This window comes from Acomys russatus, chromosome 18 (genome assembly GCF_903995435.1).
Source record: "Acomys russatus chromosome 18, mAcoRus1.1, whole genome shotgun sequence".
NCBI lineage: Eukaryota > Metazoa > Chordata > Mammalia > Rodentia > Muridae > Acomys > Acomys russatus.
In genome coordinates this window covers 62333197-62352685 of record NC_067154.1, presented here as the reverse complement: position 1 = coordinate 62352685, position 19489 = coordinate 62333197, and the positions used below count along the sequence as shown (strand labels likewise).

General features: G+C 45.4%; 1 protein-coding gene across 3 annotated transcripts in view; it reads right to left on the bottom strand.

Moving 5' to 3' along the window:
• Window positions 1-19489, bottom strand: part of Pcca (propionyl-CoA carboxylase subunit alpha) — an 842751-nt gene that overhangs the window by 125329 nt on the left and 697933 nt on the right. For all 3 annotated transcript variants that reach the window (XM_051160992.1, XM_051160990.1, XM_051160991.1), the window contains one exon: window positions 17462-17564. In XM_051160992.1, the coding sequence (XP_051016949.1) occupies window positions 17462-17564 (103 nt within the window). The remainder of the gene's footprint in view (window positions 1-17461; window positions 17565-19489) is intronic.

Here is a 19489-nt window from a genome sequence, read left to right as displayed (position 1 = left end):
AGTGGGTGGCCTGTAAACTGATCCGGAGTAATCTGATGAATTCCACAGCCACTGAGGTCAGTTCCTGCATACACATCTTTGTAGGAAGAAAAAAGGCCTCAGAAAGGGGGCCACTCATCTGAACCCAGTTCAGAGAATTTCCAGAGTGGCAAAAAGCTATGTTATGCAAGCACATAGCTGTTTTCAGTGGGGGCAGACAGACAGAGATACAGGCACACTACAAAGGAGCCCTCCCATGGCTCATGAATAAGTCGGGGAAATGATCAGGAAAAAAGTGGGGGGCGGGGGAGAGAAAGATGTTTAGACAGATGGCCCACTTAAAATGCCTGAGATGGGGCATAAGCAATTTTAATGAAACTTTAGATCTAGCACATGATTTTTTCCCCCTTATTTTCCTTAACTGAAAAAGAAAACTACTCCAAGGAAGGAAAAAAAAAAAAATCAGCCATTTGCTGAAAACCCCACTTTCAGCAAGTTCAGACAGAGCAAAGGTCACAAGAATGAGTTTTGGTAGTACAATAAATTCATGTAAAATTCTTCACAGAACCATCAGCTATCAAAATGAATAGAAAAAAGTACGAGAGAACAGATTAAAGGAATTTTAAACAGAAGTCTACTGCCAAGCCAAACAAAAATCTATGCCTTATTATGTGAGGACTTACAACAGGATAACATTAAGGTTCATCACTGCGAAGACAGATAAAAGCTTTCCGAGATCGCTTCACAAAGCCGGAAGCAGGCATGCGGACGGATCAAGACCCACCTCCATGCATTTAAAATGTGTGGATCCCAACACGTGACACCATACCAGAGCCTGTCACAAACCTGTCCTGAGAAGTCAGGGATATCACTAAGCTCAATGTGAGCATTGTAAATAATCAGACAAGTGACACAGAACCTAGTACTGAATGTGCCATGCACTTACAGTACATTAGTAATAGATGAAATTCCACTTTCTTTCTCTACTGTGAGGTGTGTGTGTGTGTGTGTGTGTGTGTGTGTGTGTGTGTGTGTGTGTGTGTCTCCTGGGAGATGTGGAGCACATGAGTCAGGAGAGCGACCAGGCTAGCTGTCACCACTACAAGCCTCACGCATCCGACCAAGTGTGAGCCTGCGAACGCTCTGTGCCCTGCACAGGTGATGGGTACTCACTGTGCCTCTGCCTTCTTGTCAGTAAGAATATCTTGAGAGAGACAGGAAGTACTTGGCATGTTAAGGTGCAGTCAGGGTTCCAGGATGCACAAGCCTCCACCGTGATTTGCGACTGAGATCAGGAAAGCTGCATTATCTCAGCAGTGAACAGGAGGAGAGATGACTTAGTGGGCACCTGGCTGCCCTGGTATGGCAGCTGCAATACGGGTCCTACAAGGTGCCTGTCACTGTGAATCCTCTCAACATGAGGCGACTCAGAATGCCCATGGCGACGTACGACGTACCTCTGATGAGCCTGTGAGAGTATTTCCAGAGAGCTGCAACTGAGGAGCTAAGACCTACCCTGCATGTGCACGGCCCCCATGGCCTGAAGTCCCAGCCTGAACAAAGACGGGGAAGCAAGGCAAGCAGGGCATTCACCTCCCTGCTGCTGGCTGAGGGTGTGCTACGACCTCACACTCCTCCTTTCTCCCAGTAGCTCTGGTCAACTATCCTGTCACAGCAACAAGTAAGAATACAGTGGTGTCAGCGTGTGAGAAGATGTGGTGTGGACATGGAATCCTGTCACCTGCAGCAATGGGAATGGAACAGAGGACACGAAGTGAAACAGAAAAAGTCACTGAAGGACAAATACCAAACGAGCTCACACATCACAAGTGAAGCAAATTGATTTCATGAATGAACATTGAACGGGGGTCACTGAAGGCTGGAAGGTTAGGAGGACAGGGAGGAAAGGGGGGGCTGGATAACAGGCACCAAACACAAGCACAGAGGAGGAGGACTTGTTGCATTTTATACCGTGGAGAGATGACTAGTTTACAACAATTTACTATATACTTTTAAAGAACCGGAAGACAAGAACTCCAAGGTTCCCAGCATGAGGAAGGAGATGATAGATAGATAGATAGATAGATAGATAGATAGATAATTGACAGACAGACAGACAGACAGGGGCGGCTGTCAAGACAGGGTTCCTTTATATAGCCTTGGCTGTCCTGGAACTTGCTCTGTAGACCAAGTTGGCCTCAACTCACTGAGATCCACCTTCCCTGCATCCCAAGTGCTAGAATTAATGGTGTGAGCCACCACCACCTAGCCGGAAATAAAGATATTTAAGATTCCAATGCTAGTTGTTCTGGCTAGAGCATTTCACGTGATGTATAGTTATCATATCATCACAGGGCACCCACAGATTTTTTTAAAATGCAATTTACACAGTGAAAGTCAGCAGTCTTCAGTTCGCCACCTGCCTTCCAGTCACTTTACCCTGAGGCACCCCCACAGCAGTCAAGGGCATGCTGCCTGCTCGGAAGCTTCACATCAGTGCATCCTGCAGGATAGCAGCGCTTGCTCAGTATATATCTGAATCCCTTGTGCTTACTGGGTACTTTCTTTTACATGGATGTGGTCTCTTGTTGGCTTCTCCTGGTGATGGGCATTGGGTTGTCTCCATTTGGGGAGTGCTACAAGCAAAACTGTTATGAATGTTCTTTTTTAAAAAATATATTTTATTAATTTATTCATATTACATCTCAATTGTTAGCCCATCCCTTATATCCTCCCATTCCTCCTTCCCTCCCTCTTTCCCCTTACTCCCCTCCCCTATGACTGTGATTGAGGGGGACCTCCCCCCCCCATATATGCTCATAGGGTATCAAGTCTCCTCTTGGTAGCCTGCTATCCTTCCTCTGAGTGCCACCAGGCCTCCCCATCAAGGGGACGTAGTCAAATATAGGGCACCGAGTTCGTGTGAAAGTCAGACCCTACTCTCCACTCAACTGTGAAGAATGTCCTGTCCATTGGCTAGATCTGGGTAGGGGTTTGAAGTTTACTGCACATATTGTGTTATGAATGTTCTTGGTGTGAGTTCCCCTCATGGCTCCAGATGCACCTTGGGCTTCACACACGCTAACCAAGCATTGTACGTCTATGCTACATTCTTACTCCCACGCGGGAATATTTTTGAGGACAAACATTTTCTTCTGTTAGGAGCAGAGAACCAAAGAGACCAACCTCAAAGCTCGGCATTTAATTTTTTTGTATGATGCGACAGTGTTCTCGGAGACACTAACACCACAACACTTAGAAGAGGCCAAGCTCATAGCAACGCATCCCTCACTACAGTCTCTGATTGTGGTTGACTCTTGCAGGATAAACTCTCTGGGTTCTGACAAGTTTATAATGGCACATATTGTGTTAGTTACTTTCTTGGTGTGTGTGTGTGTGTGTGTGTGTGTGTGAGAGGTGAGAGAGAGAGAGAGAGAGAGAGAGAGAGAGAGAGAGAGAGAGAGAGAGAGAGAGAGAGAGAGAGAGAGAGAGAAGACAGACAGACAGACACACAAGTATGTGGGTGCCCAGGAAGGCAGTCACAGGAGAGGGCGAGCTGTCAGGTGAGGCGCTGAGAATGAAATTCAGATCCCCTACAAAGGAACCAGTGCTCGTACCTCCTGAGCGAGCCACCCCGTGGGGCCCTGGACACGTGCCTCCGTGGGGCCCTGGACACGTGCCTCCGTGGGGCCCTGGACACGTGCCTCCGTGGGGCCCTGGACACGTGCCTCCGTGGGGCCCTGGACACGTGCCTGCAGGGGAACTAGCACAGGACTAGCGAGACTGGAGCATGTTCAAGACCTGGAAATCCCAAACTTGACATTTAAATCTCATCTTGAGAACGGAAGGTGTGGGATGGAGCTCTCTCCTTGTTTTCTACGCCCACCTCAGAAGCATGTGATACAGCCGCAAGGTTATAGGTGGCCACTCAAGGTTCCAGGTGGGTCAGTGAGCTTGTCTTCTGTTATCTTTCAGCGTTGCCAGCATCCTAGTCCCAGCCAATGACGCACAGTCATCCTCAAAGCCCCTCCCACTGCCTAAGGTTTACAAGCCTCTGTTTCACATGAAATAAATGGAAGAGCACCACGTACTTCATCCAAGATCGCCTGAAATCTGTGCTTTATTCTGGGGAAAGAAGGCTCCCCTCCTCCCTGGGCTTGACCGCCAGTCAGGCAGCCACACCGGGATGGCTTCAGCTGCCTGGAAGTTCGCCCAGTCACAGAGAGGCAGCTGCCCAACTTGTCCTTGTTAGTTTGAACCTCTTTAAACAGCCACTCGGATCAGCCCCGAACCTGCACGCTAGGCATTTGCCAGCACCCTCCGCCATGTATATGGGGATTAACCAAAGGGCTGTAACATTGCAGCTTTCACTGCCAGTTTAGGAACTCCAAGTTCCCGCTGCCATGATCTACCCTCAAAGCCATTAAAAAGAGCTAATTGTACCGGGCGGTTGTGGTGCATGCTTTTAATCCCAGCACTCGGGAGGCAGAGGCAGGTGGATCTCTGTGAGTTTGAGGCCAGCGTGGTCCACAAATTGAGTCCAGGACAGTCACGGCTACACAGAGAAACCTTGTCTCGAAAAAACAAAAAACAAAAACAACAGCAAAATGAGCTAATTGTAACACAGTGGAAGAACTCTTTTCTGCGTCCCCAGTGAGATTAGGTGTCTTGTTGCATGGACCTCACTCCACACGTGCTCCAGTCTTTCTTAAGGGAAATGGGAAGGGGAACCTGGGACTCCAGAGCTGCATCTGTTCCTGCCTGGAAGCCTGCAGCTCCCGGACAGTCCAGGGAAGGAAGGGTAGCTTCCGGTGTGACACTAGACAGCAGCCCGGCAGCAGTGGGATATACAGAGCCCCCACTTCTCCAGCCAGTTAGTCTCAAGGTTAAAAAGATAATATCCAATGTATCTTTCTAATATCTCTTGCCCAGCACATCTGTGCTACCTTTCCTGAGAGTTTCTCACAAATCACAGAAGCCAATTTTTCACAACATATTTGAGATTTAAGAAAAAGCCACTGAGCCTGGACAGACAGCTCATTGGCCTACTGTGTAGGCAGAAAGACTGACTATAGCATGGAGGCCCGGAACTAACATTTCCCAAGTGGGCACGGAGGCCGGCCTGTGATCCCAGAGCTCAGGAGAAGAAAGGATCTCCATAGCAACCTGGTTAGTAAGGCTAGCTGTATTGGGGAGCTCTGGGTTTGATTGAGAGACCCTGCCTCAGAGAAGAGGGTGGCAGAAGCACGGAGACAGATTCCTGACATGTGCTTCGGGTGTCCACACCCACGTGCACGCACATATGCCCAGACACATGCAAACACACGTGCACACACATGCAAAACACACATACACGTACATGAAAAGAAGAAAACTCCTCATATTTGAAGTACATGGCTTGTGTGTTTGGACATACGTACGTACCTGATGCTAACCACCATAGCCATGGAGTGAAATGTGTCTCAGATTTCCACAAAGACCCTTCTGTGCTCCTTCAATGTCTGAAATTCCATTCACTCCTTTTCAGACTGTGCAATATCGTTCCTCTACCCTCTGACCTACCTATTCTTCTTCTGTCACCATCAGCCTGCTCCCAGTGTCCCCAGCAAAGTGTCTACAGCAGGCACATTCTACAGCTGGAATTTCACTTCACACATTCTCATCACATCCATGTCTCTTTCTTTAATACTTGAAATAATTGTAAGTCCTGCTTTAAAGTGCTTACCCACAATTTCAACAGCCTCACGGTCTCCTGGCCGGTTCCTTCTGGCTGCTGCTTTTTCTCTCAGCTATGAGTCGTTTTTATTCTACAACTTTATGCCAAGTTGCTCTTCCTTGCGGAAAGACACTGAAGGGGCTGCACATGTTGACTGATCTTTACGGCAGCAGGCACTGAACTTACCGATTAATGGCTGCCATTGACGTCTGGCTTGCATGTCATGTAAGGCTGTGTCTACTTGGTTTTGTTCTTAATCTACCAAACATCTCCAACTGCTAATTCCAGAAACAGTCTTTTCTCCTGAAGGGGTAGCCGCTTCAGGGTTTTCATGGAAATCTTGAAGTATTTATAAGACCCTCCAACTGGTGAGACTCAAAATTCCAAGCACCGTCACCATATCCGGCGGCATGCAACTCAAATTCAAGCTCTGCTCACTTGCCAGTCCAGCAAGTTCTCCATGCTGAGCTCCCTGGAGTCTTTATGCAAACACTTGTCAAGGCGTAGTCAATAATTTGAGAGAAGCAGCTTCCTAACCTGAAACTCCTCTGTGTCCTGTTCGTGCCCCCCCCCCCCCTTTTTGCCATGATACCCCATTCGATGTCAAGAAGTTCTGACAATCCTGAATGTTTTCTCTGAGGCGTGAGGAGCATAAGACAGGGGCTACCTATTTACGCTCTGGCCGTCCTCTGACACCTTTGACAGTGACCACACCTTTGACAGAGAGGTGCACCTCACACTCTGCAGCTTCTGATAGGCCTGCCGGTAAGAAATAAGAACAAGGTTCTTCTGACTGGAAAGTGTTTACAATCAGGTGTGTGTGTGTGTGTGTGTGTGTGTGTGTGTGTTCGCACGCGTGTGCGCATGGGTGTGTATAAATCTGTGCTGGAGACCAAAATCATGGCCTGTTCCATGCTAGATCCATGTAGATCTACAAGAACTACATCTCCAGGCTCCAGTCTTCTTCCTCATCCATTTTGGTACCTGCTGAGGAGTGAACTCTCTTATTGTGGATACAGCTCACATGACTAATCGCTTTTTTCTGACTGCTTTCAAATTCTGCTTTCTAGCTGGCTGAGTGCTGCTGTCTGTGTGGCCTTCTTGGACTTTTTTATGCTTCAGCTTGATCAGCACTCTGGCTTCTGCAGAGTAACACTATTTATCAAGGTTGCATAAATTTAACCATAACTGCTGTACAATCTTTGTCTCCTTTCTCTCTCCCCCACTTCTGGGACTATGAGCGGATCCGTGTGGGTGGACAGATTGTGCTCTCCTCCGTCGCTGGGCCTTTTTAACTTTTCCTCATTTTTCTTTCTGTTTGACATGGTGGATAATCTTAATTGACATGTTATAACATGTGAAGAGGCCTCTGACACCTCAAATCTGCTCTTGAGTGCAAATAATGTATGCCTTTGTTTTAAGCATTATAATTTTCATATCTAAAACTGTTGCTTGTCATTTTATCATTTCAGTTTTTGTATTTTTCCATCTTGTCGGTCGTGGTCCTTATACAACCCTTTAATTCTTCATAAATCATTGTATTTAGTTCTTTGAATATCTTTAAATGTTTTAAAGTTTATTTGTATGTACATGTGTCTGTGTTAATTTATGTGTACCATGTACATGCAGGTGCCCAAGGATGGCAGAGGATGCTGGAGTTATAGGCAGCCGTGAGGTGGGAACTGGGGACTGAACCCAGATCCTTGGTGAGAGCAACAAGTCCTCCCTCCCTTCCCCCCACACTCACTACCCCTTAGGGTTTTTTGAGACAGGGCTTCTCTGTGTAGCCCTAGGTGTCCTGGACTTGCTTTGTAGACCAGGCTGACCTTTAACTCACAGAGAGGCACTTGCCTCTTCTCTCCCTGAGTGCTGGGATTGAAGGTGTGCGCCACCGCACCCGGCTGCAGCACAGTTTCTTAATTGCTATGCCATCTCTTTGGGCCACTTTGAATACATTTAAAATAGTTTACTTAAATGATTGTATAATAAGTCAAGCGCCTAGACTCCCTCCTGGACAGTTTCTACTTACTAATCTCCAGGGTGGACCACATGTTCATGTTTCTTTGCATGCCCTGTTACCTATGGTTGCAAACTGGACAGTTTAGATAGAATAATGTGGCAAAGTTATAAACCAGCCCAGACGCTCTCTTCTTCTTCAGCACTGTATGTGGGCAGTCAGCTATCTTACCTGACTTTAGTGTTTCTAAAAGAAGGGACGATGGCTCTGTCCCCGCCGTAAACTCTCGAGTCTTATCACGAGGGCACTATCTGCGGTGTTCGGAATGACCTAGTAACTAATCTGAAGGCAAAAGGCTGTCATCACATGAAAAGAAGAATTTACTAAAAGGAGGAGACCTTCACGAAGTAGATGATCAGCCAGGCCGGTGCTTTCTGGGTCCACAGAACCCAAGAGAGCAAATCAGAATTTCCACAGAGAACCAAACTGAAGGCAAGAAAACATTAGTAAGTATGAAGTAGGATCTAAGTATGAACACCAGCAACTGCTGCGTCAGTGCCTTCTTAAGCCTCCGTACACTCAAACACGGTGGCTCGTTAGCCCTTCACTGTTGTCCCTTCATCCTACTTATGCCTCTTAGTGTTTTCCAAACTTCACAGAATTTATTTCTAGAACAGATTTCACTGAAATCATTATGTGGGGGGTGGGGCGTGGGGAGATGAGAAGGTAAGAGAAACATAAATCTAGTCAAGTTTTTTTTTTTTAAATTCAGACTTAACTGGATGCATTCCCACCTGCTGATCCATGTTCTCCCAGGGAGAGGCAGCACCAACGTGAGCAGATGAGCAGGTATTCGCGAGCTCACTTTGCTCCATCTCATTAAGCCATTATGTTCTTTTATGTATAAATACAGGAAGAAGCAAGCTGAAAAATTAAGCAGTGTCTTCAAAAAAAATCTATTTCCCACTTGTACCAATTCTATTCTCCTTTCAATATTGCATTTTTCTCCCTGACAAATCTCTCTAAACCAATTTATTTATTTATTTATTTATTTATTTTGGAACAAGGCCAAACATAAATATACAAATACTGCTCCATTCCATCCTGAAAATTGCTTTGCACAGATCGGCTAACTTGGATTTTTAACAATCATCTTTGTATTATGCAAATTAATCTCTTGACATTTTCTTATAAATGCACTGATGGTGTTGATTTAGTTTCAATTCAAAAATCAGGGATTTCATTACCCCATAAAACATATCCAGAGTTCAAAGTATTTAATGGGGGTTAAACAAAATGCAAACATTTAATGCAACATTAAGCATGTGAAATAAAAACTTGATTGCCTAACGAAAGCATGCTATGCTGTTACCCTGGTGACAGGTTAGGAAAGGGATTGTGAGGTGAATAGCTGTATGATATGAAATTAAAATGTTTCACATTGAACAACCCAAAATGAATTGGGAAAGGGCTAGAGCAGGGAAGAGAGAAATCAACTCTCCAATGGCAGTGGTGAATGGGGGCGGAGGATGAATGGGATTTGCCAGTGGGGTGCAACAGCTGCCAAGCACCCTGCAGCCACAGAATTACAATAACACTGATGAAGTGTGCAAGAGCTTCTGGAGTCAAGGCGGGGGCGACAGGGTCGCCTGCAATAAAGGCTGACATCCAGCCCCAGCAGAACAACCCAGCTCAAGAGAAATATTTTAAAATGTATCCGGCAAGAAAATACAGATGTGTCCTCATACACACTTGTGATTTTGAGCTTGGGATCACTGTGATTTCCACCTCAGCCAAGACACAGTTGCAATAAATAACTTAAAAATGGTAACAGAGGCAGTAAAAAGCCAATAGGAAAACCACTGCGTTAGCGTTTCCCTCTCCTCTTGCTGTTTTCCGGGGAGGGGGTTCATTGCTGAAATGCATGTGTGTTTCCTAAGATGCTGCATGGCCCTGTGTGTTTAGAAATGTGCAAAGTGTTTAGTCAGCCACCAACACACCAACTCAGTTATTCTAAAAACATGGCCTACCTGATACTATACATGAATCAAGTGTGATATAAAAGTTATTTTATTTCATAGCTGGTATAACTGATATAATATGATATAACTTTTTAAATTGAGAAACTAAATTAAGCCTCCTATAATGTAAATTGTACAACAATATTGGTTTTTTTCCCTCAGAAATGACTTTCACAAGGCTTTTTCTGTGTTCCTTTCCCCAGTTATCACTCAATGGTTAAAATACTACTTGAAACCTGAAACTCACCTTCCAGATGGAAACTTAAGAACAATGAACAAGGGGCTGGAAAGATGGCTCAGAGGTTAGGAGCACTGGCTGCTCTTCTAGAGGTCCTGAGTTCAATTCCCAGTAACCACGTGGTGGCTCACAACCATCTATAATGAGATCTGGTGCCCTCTTCTGGTGTGCAAGCACACATACAGGCAGAGCATTGTATACATATATACATAATACATAAATTTTTAAAATTTTTATTTCTTTAAAAATTTATTTATTTTTGAAGAAGAAGAAGAAGAGGAAGAAGAAGAAGGAGGAGGAGGAGGAGGAGGAGGAGGAGGAGGAGGAGGAGGAGAGTGAACAAATCACATCTATGACCGACCAGGAAAGGCCATGGGTTTTCAATAGCAAGAAAAGTCCACATAAATTGCATCTATCAGGTAGAAATCATTAGGGTACTGGTTCTCCATCTTATTGGGAAACCAGATGAGAAAAGAATGTATAAACAGATGTTAACACAACAATAACATATAGAGGGGATTTAAGAGAATCTAATTCTCCCTTACAGGATTATGGATGAAAGGCTAAGCTGGTGACAGGCTGTGTGGTTTGTCAAATGCCTAAGATGTCCCATTAAGCCGAGTACAAGGTAAGGTTACAGGGACGCTCACAACCTAGGCCAACCCTAACATAGGGGAATGCTATATTTACACACTGTAGGCTTAACTCTTTTCACCAAAATCACCACAGGTCATCATAAGAACATTCTGGGGCTGCAGAGATGGCTCAGAGGTTAGGAGCACTCACCAGCTGCTCTTCCAAAGGTCCTGAGTTCAATTCCTAACAATCACATGGCAGCTCACAATCATCTGTAATGTGATCTGATGCCCTCTTCTGGCCTGCAGGTGTACATGCAGCCAGAGCACTGTATACATAATAAATAAATAAAGTTTTGTTTTTGTTTTTGTTTTTTGTTGTTTTTTTTTTTTTTTTAAGAGCATTCTGGCTCTGAGACTTTCACATCTGAACCAGTGTCAGGTGAGAAATTATGGGGATAAATTAAAATCTGTGACTTTGTTCAATTCAAACAGGCTCAGAGCTGAAGCTAAAGAGGCCAAAACTGTCATTGATCAGACAGGAAACGAAGGCAAAGGTTGAAGCACTTTGGCAAAGCAGTTTGCAGCATCTTGCCATGGAGCTGTGACCAAACTCCTGGCATCTCACTAGGCCGTCGCCCCACCTGCTTCGTCAGGCCAATTGTTCACAGTGCAGTGCTGGGTGAAGGAGCCAAAACAACCAAACCAACTCATGGTTTCCTACCCGGAAAAAAAATCTAGCTCCAGGGCACGCCATAAATCAAAGGCCTTTGGTGAGTGCGTTTTCAGTGCATAAGGGATATGGGGTTGTCCCCTCTCGTTCTGTAAGGAATCCTCATGCAATATAGGACAATATAATGGTATATTCTTTTAAAGTGTCCTTTTTAGTGGAGTGCTCCCTTTTCTGTAAGATCAAAGTAAAGCATGAGACTATGTATCTACACAAAGGCCCAACCTGCTTCCTCTGCCTCCTTCTGCCAAGTGCCGGAACTGCATGCCTGGCTCCTCCCAGCCTCGCCCCTGAGGGCTCCTCCTAGCCTCGCTCCCCAGCCTCTCCTTCTCAAACTCCCCCATCTAAAAGAGCTACTGGTGCTGGGGAGCTCCAAGGCTCACACCTTGGCTACTGCTCTCTCGTGCTGGTCTTCTGGCTTTCATTTTTTTACCTGGTTACAAATTGTCTCTAACTCTGAGGCCAAAGATCTTGTTGGTACCTATGCTGCAGCAAGCTTTTTGTTGAAAACCTGCCCTGGCTCTCCATCCCACGCCAGGTCCAACCCGCGGCCCTAATACAAGAAGCCCTGCCCTTTACTGTCCCACTCGGAGGGAAGAAGGGAGAGAGGGATTGATGGGGCGGGGAAGACGAAAACACGGGTCTCAGTTATGCCGTGACCAAAAGCCAGTCGGGGAGAAAGGAGTTTATTTGGCTTACACTTCTACACCACAATTTACCGCTGCAGAAAGTTGGGACAGGAACTCAAACGGGTAGGAACCCAGAGGCAGGAGCTGGGGCAGCGCTCTGTACTGGCTTGCTCCCCAGGACTTGCTCATCCTACTTTCTTCTAGAACCAGGGCCACCAGCCCCGGGATGGCGCCACTCGCAAGGAGCTGGCCCCTCCCCCATCAATCACAAATTAAGAAAATGTCCTACAGTGGGAACTTCATGGAGGCGTTTCCTCAGTGACGGTCGTTCCCTCCTTTCAGACAACTCTAGCTTGTGTCAAGTTGACATAACGCTACCCAGCACAACATGGAAGGCCCACAATAATGAAGCAGTCAGACTTACAGAAGTGAGGTGCCGGATGGTGGCTCTGGGGCAGGAGAGGGCCGCTCTTCACGGACGCAGACTTCCAGTTCCACAGTATGGAAAGGCTATAGACCTACTACACTATTGCCACGGCTGACGCTACAGAACCGAACACTTGGAAACGGCTTCGGTGGTAAACGCTGCAGTTTGTTTGATGTGAAATATAAATACCATTAGATCTCTTCTCTCTTCCTCCTCCCTCTTTCTCTCTCCCTTCCATCTCTCAGAAGGGTCTCACTGTGTATTTCTAGCCAGCCTGTTACTCGCTGTGTAGTCTATAGTGTGCTCAAATTCAAAGCAATCCTCCTGCGCCTGTGTGAGGTACCATGCCTGAACTCACTAGCTCTCTTTATCATCAATAATCATTAAGTGAATTCCAACTGAATTAAAGAATTAAACATTGTTAATTTTTCTAATTGTTCCTTATAAAAGACTGTGAGCTGTAAAAAGAGATGTCTTAGGGTTTCTATTGCTGTGCTAAGACACTGACTAAGCATAGCTTGGGCGGGGGTGGGAGGGGTGGTTATTTCACCTAATAGCTTATAGCAGTAGTTCTCAACCTGTGGGTTGCTACCCTTTTGGAGTCAAATGACCTTATCGTAGGGGGTCACCTAAGATCATCATGGAAGTCGGGGCAGGAACTTGAGGCAGGAACTGAGAGGCAGGGAAGGGAATGAGGCAGAGGACATGGTGCTGCCCACAAGCTTGCTCCCTGAGGCTGCTGGGCCTGCTTTCTGGGGCTGCTGCTGCTGCTGCTGCTGCTGCTGCTGCTGCTGCTGCTGTTGTCTTGTTTTGTTCACTTTGCATCCTGGCCTGTAGCCCCATCCTTCCTTTCCTCCCAGTTCCACCCTCCTTCCCTTTCCACCCTGTCCCCTCCCCTACTCCTCAGAAAACAGAGCCCCCTCCCTACCCACTCCTGCTCAACAAGTCACATCAGGACTGGGCGTGTCCTCTTCCCCTGTGACCTGGCGAGGCAGTTTCGCCAAGAAGAAGCGATCAAAAAATCAGAACAGAGTCCATGTCAGAGCCAGTCCTCGCTCCCCTTACTAGAGGACCACACAAAGCCTGAGCTGCCCATCTAATGACACAGGTCCACTGGGATGGGCCCACCCATATCAGCCACTCATCAGGCAAATGCCCCGCAGGTTTGCCCACAGGCCAGTCTAACAGAGACATTTTCTCAAGTAAGTTTCCCTCTTCCTAAATGACTCTAGCCTATGTAAAGTTGGTGAGACATTCACCATCACAGGGACAGAGGAAGGAAAGCAAGTGAACAATATGAGGCCAATGAAATTTAGTAAATGTTTGTATATCTGCAATAAAAATACTTCCATTTAGCCCAGAGTCAGCATTTATTCTCAAAGACCTTGAGATAAAGACAACGTGTGAAAAGAGATAGCACTCCCCTTGCCCCTCACAGCTCAGCCCAGCTCTGAGAACCGACTCTAAAAGGGACCAGGCTCTCTCTGCACCTGCGCCACGCCTCGTCACTCTTAAGAACACCAAGCCTTTTCTTAAATCCTGAACAACTTAAGCCCAGCTGTGAGACTATAACTATCTAGTCTTCAACCCCATCGGAGACTTGAGAAGAAATAAAATTATTCAAATGAGCAAAACATTTTGAATATAACTTTTACATATGGCTTTTCTGATGGTCTCATAACTGTTCTTTAATGTATGTGGGGTTTTTTTTATATAAATAAATACAGTCCATTTGCACTTGAGAGGGGGAGAGCACCAAGCATGCCTTCTGCTCAGAAGGGAAGGAGAGCTGGCTACTGAGCCACCATCCCTCTGCAATGCTACACGGTTTAGCAGAAAGCGCAGATTACAGCTTCAGAGCCATAGTATCTTATGAAATATGAATTAGGGGGAACTGCTACAGACAGAGGAAGTGGAACAGTTCCGTGAAGGCGCGTGGGCCTTCTTACCAGCACCTGAGAAGGCTGAAGGGCAGGGGCTGGGCCTGCCCAGGGAAGGTAAGTTCCTTCGGCTGCTCCACAAGCTGTGTTTTGAGCTGAGGAGAGCAGGCATTTTGAGCATATATAGACACTACCAAACAGGACAAGGGATCATCATTGTCATTTTTCTGTCCAGCAGTTATCAATTGGTACACCAAACTACTAGACGAAGCCACAACAGCTAGTCAAATCATTTCAGATTCACATAAGAGAAAGAGTTCCTTTAACAGAGCTTTTAATGCATACCTCTGCTAATTAAAGCGGTTTTGTTTTTAACGTTGTTCCGGAGCTAGGGATAGAGCCCAAGGCCTCAACTCTCAGTAACACTCTAAGTCCCAGAGAGTTAGTGATTATGAAGGAAATAACGACACAGAACATACGCATGTAAGGAGTTAGGTTCTGCACACTTACGGGCATCCCAAGAAGCCTACTATTGTTTCTGACATTAACTTTTCTTTTTTCCAGAAATGCCCACTCTCACTTTACTATCTAAATACTATGATACATAGTAATGTCTTTTTTCCAAGTCATAAATGATGAAAGAGTAAAAACCATAGAGAAATTGGAAAAATAAGATCAGCAGCCAAAACAAGCAGGCCAGAGGAAAGGCTGCAAGCTACTGGTTTGGAAATGAAAACATTACGTGAACAGGCCATGACAACACTGTGCAGCCACACCTAGAGGGTGACTGACATGCCACTCCATTCCCAATCTCATCGTAAAAACAGCCTCAGAGGCCAGGCTCTGAAGGTTCAGACACCAGACCTCAGCTTGGAGGAGGCAGGCGTCAGCACCCTCTTCAGAGAACATGCAAATGTCACTTTAGGGCCTTTGCTGTTAATAGTGATACTAGTTTTAGACCATTTGGCTACTAAATAAGTGGCAAGTTCTACAGAAAGTCAACTCACCACAAAGGAACAATTGCTTGCTACATGGGACATGTACAAACGCAGCTGTCTTGCAGAAATGACCACTGACCTCTGGCTTTCACTGATACAATTCTGCCCACTTATAAAAGGGCAACGTGTTCAACACTAAGACACATGAAGTTCTAAAAGCAGCAAGGATCAAACTTCCACTTTTGGATAGACATTGCGTAGAAGCCAAACACAAAGAAAGACAGTCACTGAAGGCAGCACCAAAGCAAGACGGGGCAACAGAGCTTTCTGACAGACAGTTGCCTTTCCCGTCTCCTGGGGTTTAAGTTACAAACGAGCAGCATTTCATCGAAGTGCACAACTGAAACTTGTCCATTTGTGTGTGGAACTTTCCCTTAAAAATGTCAACAAGTGTGTGTGCCAGGCTGGGAACGGATAGGCAGGAAGCATCTTTTTACGGCTGCAGAAGCTGAGCAGTGATTAGATGGGGCTCCTTATAAACCGCAGATGCGTAAAGGCCTGTGAAACGTAGTGGCTTCTCCAAAGAATAGATAGGAAATAGTCTAACACAATGCTATGGATTTTTTAAAAAAATACTTTTTCAAGATTTATTTATTTATTATGTATACAGTGCTTGCCTGCATGACAAAAAAGGGCATTAGATCACATTGTAGATGGTTGTGAGCCACCATGTGGTTGCTGGGAACTGAACTCAGGACCTCTGGATGAGCAGTCAGTGCTCTTAACCTCTGAGCCATCTCTCCAGCCCCCGGATTTTTTTTTTTTTTTTTTTTTTTTTTTTTTTTTTTTTTTTAGTGGGGAACTAGATTAAGAGATGGAAATGTAGCTGTGGTCCTGGGTTTAAAGTTCGCGTTGGAAGAAAACGGAACACAAGAAGCTGCATGTAAACTGTGTTACTAGGATGAATCTGATTTTGCAGTATGCGCCCTACTCCAACCCCACCCCAGGCAAAGCACTGCAACGTCTAAAATGACTGCTAGCGAAGTGTGGGGTGACTTTTCACACTTTAAGTCCTCTTCAGAGTCCCACCGACAATAAATGAGCATACTTATTACTTTTAAATAAAAGCCAACACTCCTCCTAACAGTCACATCGCCTCCCCTTTAACTACACTCAGGAGTTCTGAAGTAAGGACAATCGAGGTTGAGATTCACCCCCCTGCTAAAGCAGTACCGTCCACAGAGCCTAGCGGAGCAGGGCAGCCATGGTAAAAAGGGTCATTGTGTTCACAGAGCACAGAGCCTTGTACCACATGCGGCTACTGAGCACTTGAAATATGGCCAGTGGTGGAGAAGCTGGGTTTAAGTGTACTCCTAAGAGCACATGTGGCTCCTGCTTCTACGCTGACCCAGAGGGTAATCAAGGGGAGTCGTCATCAGATTGATGGCTCTGTTGACCACCCTCCCTCCCCTGCCAATCACCCATCGTTTATGGGGCCATTACATCTCCTAAACGGTGGTACCCTGAGCTGCTAGCACTTCCTCCAAAGAAGCAGCATAAATGAGGTACGTTACGTATTAAGTTGCAACTACACACAGCTTTGTTACTTGCCCACCTCCTCAGAGGCAGTGTGGCTCTGATCTGTGCTGCTCAGAGCTGTTTGGCTACCTCCCGCCACCCCCCCACCCCCACCCCCACCCCACCTCCGTCCCCACCCCACCTCCGTCCCCACCCCGACTCTCTCATTGTTCCTCTTGTGCGAAAGCAAGAAGAAAGGAAAAGAAATAAAAGTGACACAGCTTTAGCAACGCCACGGCTTCCCTTCTAAAGGTTACTCCAGCAAGCAGTGACCCCATTGCTAAGATGCAGCATTGCCCGTGAGACTTTGTCCTTACCCTGCTAGGAGGTGTTTTCCCTTCCACCTGGGTCACCCAGAAGTTCAAAGTTATCCTTGGGGGTTACAGACAACTGTCTCAACCTGGTGTTCACTTCATTCTGCGGCTTCCAATTTGTTGATACATGTGCTTTAACCACCCAGATTGGTTCTTAAGACTGTATAAGCATATAGGTTTTTTTTAGACTATGAAATTAATGAAACAAAAAATACCCAATGCAAGCTGAGCTGAACAGAATTCCCAGAAAATATCAGAGTGGCTTCTTACCTCTACTGCTGTCTAAATTAGAAAGCTAAGATACTCTTTTTCAAGTTAAAAAATAAGTTATACTAATGCATGCCCAGTGCCACATTACATGTGAGTTTACTGTACTTCCCCAAAGACCCTGAGATGACCAGGAACCAAGTCCAGCATTGCTGGCATTTTTCTGTGCAGACAAGACAACCATGAATGTTTCCAGCCCCTTCACTCCGTACCTTGAATGCTCTTGAAAGTTCTGTGCTCGTAACTGGGATGCCACAAACAACGATGATGCTATGGCCAACAACTGATTTCTCTCACTCTGTGTTAACGTGTGTCCTGTGGGAAATCAATCCAATCACTCAATCAATCAATCCATATTTGTAATGTCAATGACTGCACCTGTAATGGACTCACTTAGGATTGTATACGAAGCAGGCGATGAGGTGTAAGAAAGCTCGGTAAGAAGAGATACCTGAGCCCTGCTCACTAGAAGCTTACTGCCTAACGCAGGACAAGAGATTTTTGTTTTGTTTTCTAAGTTTATTCATTTTCCAGCCAGAATACCGGAATACTGACATTCTTGAAAGCAAATTTCCAATTAGCACTTAACACTTCTTATTTTTACACAAAACCATGAATTAAATTTCAGTAGAAGGTTCTTTTCAGTAGAAGCAACTTTTCAAAGTTATGCCAACTTATTTTAAACTTAGTCATGTACATCGAAGAACAAGCAATTACCAACTTTTCTAAAGCTGTGACTGGGTACCAATGCCTTTTATTCTAAAAGTTATTAAAACCAATTGCAAAATGCTACGTCTGGCTACTCTACAACGGGGACAATTTAGTGTGAAGGGTTTACACACTGAAGGTGGCCAAAAACTCTCTGTAGCCGCAAGCAGAAAGGCTAGCTGACGTACGGTTGGCCCCCCTTTTGTACCTTACCACCAGCCTCTGAGGTGTAAGTGTTAATGGATATTGAATATTTTAAAAAAAAGAAAACAACTATTTAGTTATAAGTGCCACTAAAACAATAAAACCAGGGCTTTTGAGCCAGCTCGGTGGTTAAGAACATACATGGTTCTGAAAGGTCAGTTCCCAGCACCCAGGTCCGACAGCTCAAAGACCCCTGATCTGGGTCACAAAGGCGGGACCCAGCCTTCCCAGAGCAAACACCTGCACAGCCAGCAAGACCAGAGCTATGTGTGTTTATTGACCTTCATGTTCAAGGTGAAGTACTTCTGCATCTCTTCCTGGAATCTACTAATTGTTCCAGACCCCGGGACACAGCATATGTGATGACGTCATTGCTCCCACGTCAGGACCTAATGGAGTTACTATAGTTATTTACATACTAATCACCTAGTGTGTACGTTCTGGTTCCTCAGTGGCGTGCATGGATCAGGAGATACGTTACACTCTGAGGAGCACACGAAGTCTCACTAATGGCCCTCAGACTTCAGTGGGGGGAGGGGATGGACACCCAGCAACAAGCTGTGAACTCTGCTCAGCAGCACACAAGGGAGAGGACATGAAAACACATATGCACACTTCCTATGTTCAACCAAATTCTTACGCAAAAGAAAAAAACCCAGTAACTTCTCAAAAGAAAACCGGTAACTCTGATACTGCTTTTGAAGGGGGCTGAGGTTAAGGAGTTACTAGGTACCAAAAAATGTTCATATCGGTCAACTAAAATTATAGCTCTTAAAACAGCTTAATCATGTTTGCCTTCAGCTTCAAGTTAAAAAAATTGCTTTTCAACATTTGAGTGTAAAAAGTTAACAAGAACAATTTCTTTTTTTTTTATTACTATTTTTTTATTGAAAAATAAAATCATTCATATTACATCTCAATGGCCATCCCATCCCGTGCATCCTGCCATTTCTCCCTCCCTCCGGCTTTCACCCACTCCCCTCCCCTATGACTGTGACTGAGGGGGACCTCCTCCCCTGAATGTGATGCTAGGGTATCAAGTCTTTTCTTGGTAGCCTGCTATCCTAACAAGAACAATTTCTTGTGTGTCCTATTTTTTAAATTTAGATTCAATCATTATAAAGTTCAAATCTGAGAACCTTTTGTAAAAGTGCCCTCGGTTACAGATAGATTTGGGAAAATAAACATATGTAATAGAAAAAAACCATATGTAATAGAAAATGTTAATGCAGTCATAGAAACTGGCACTTGCTTATGAACAGTGATGAGGAGATTGGGCCAGATGGGAAACAGATGGGTAACCCCAATGGGGCCAAGTGACCTGGCCC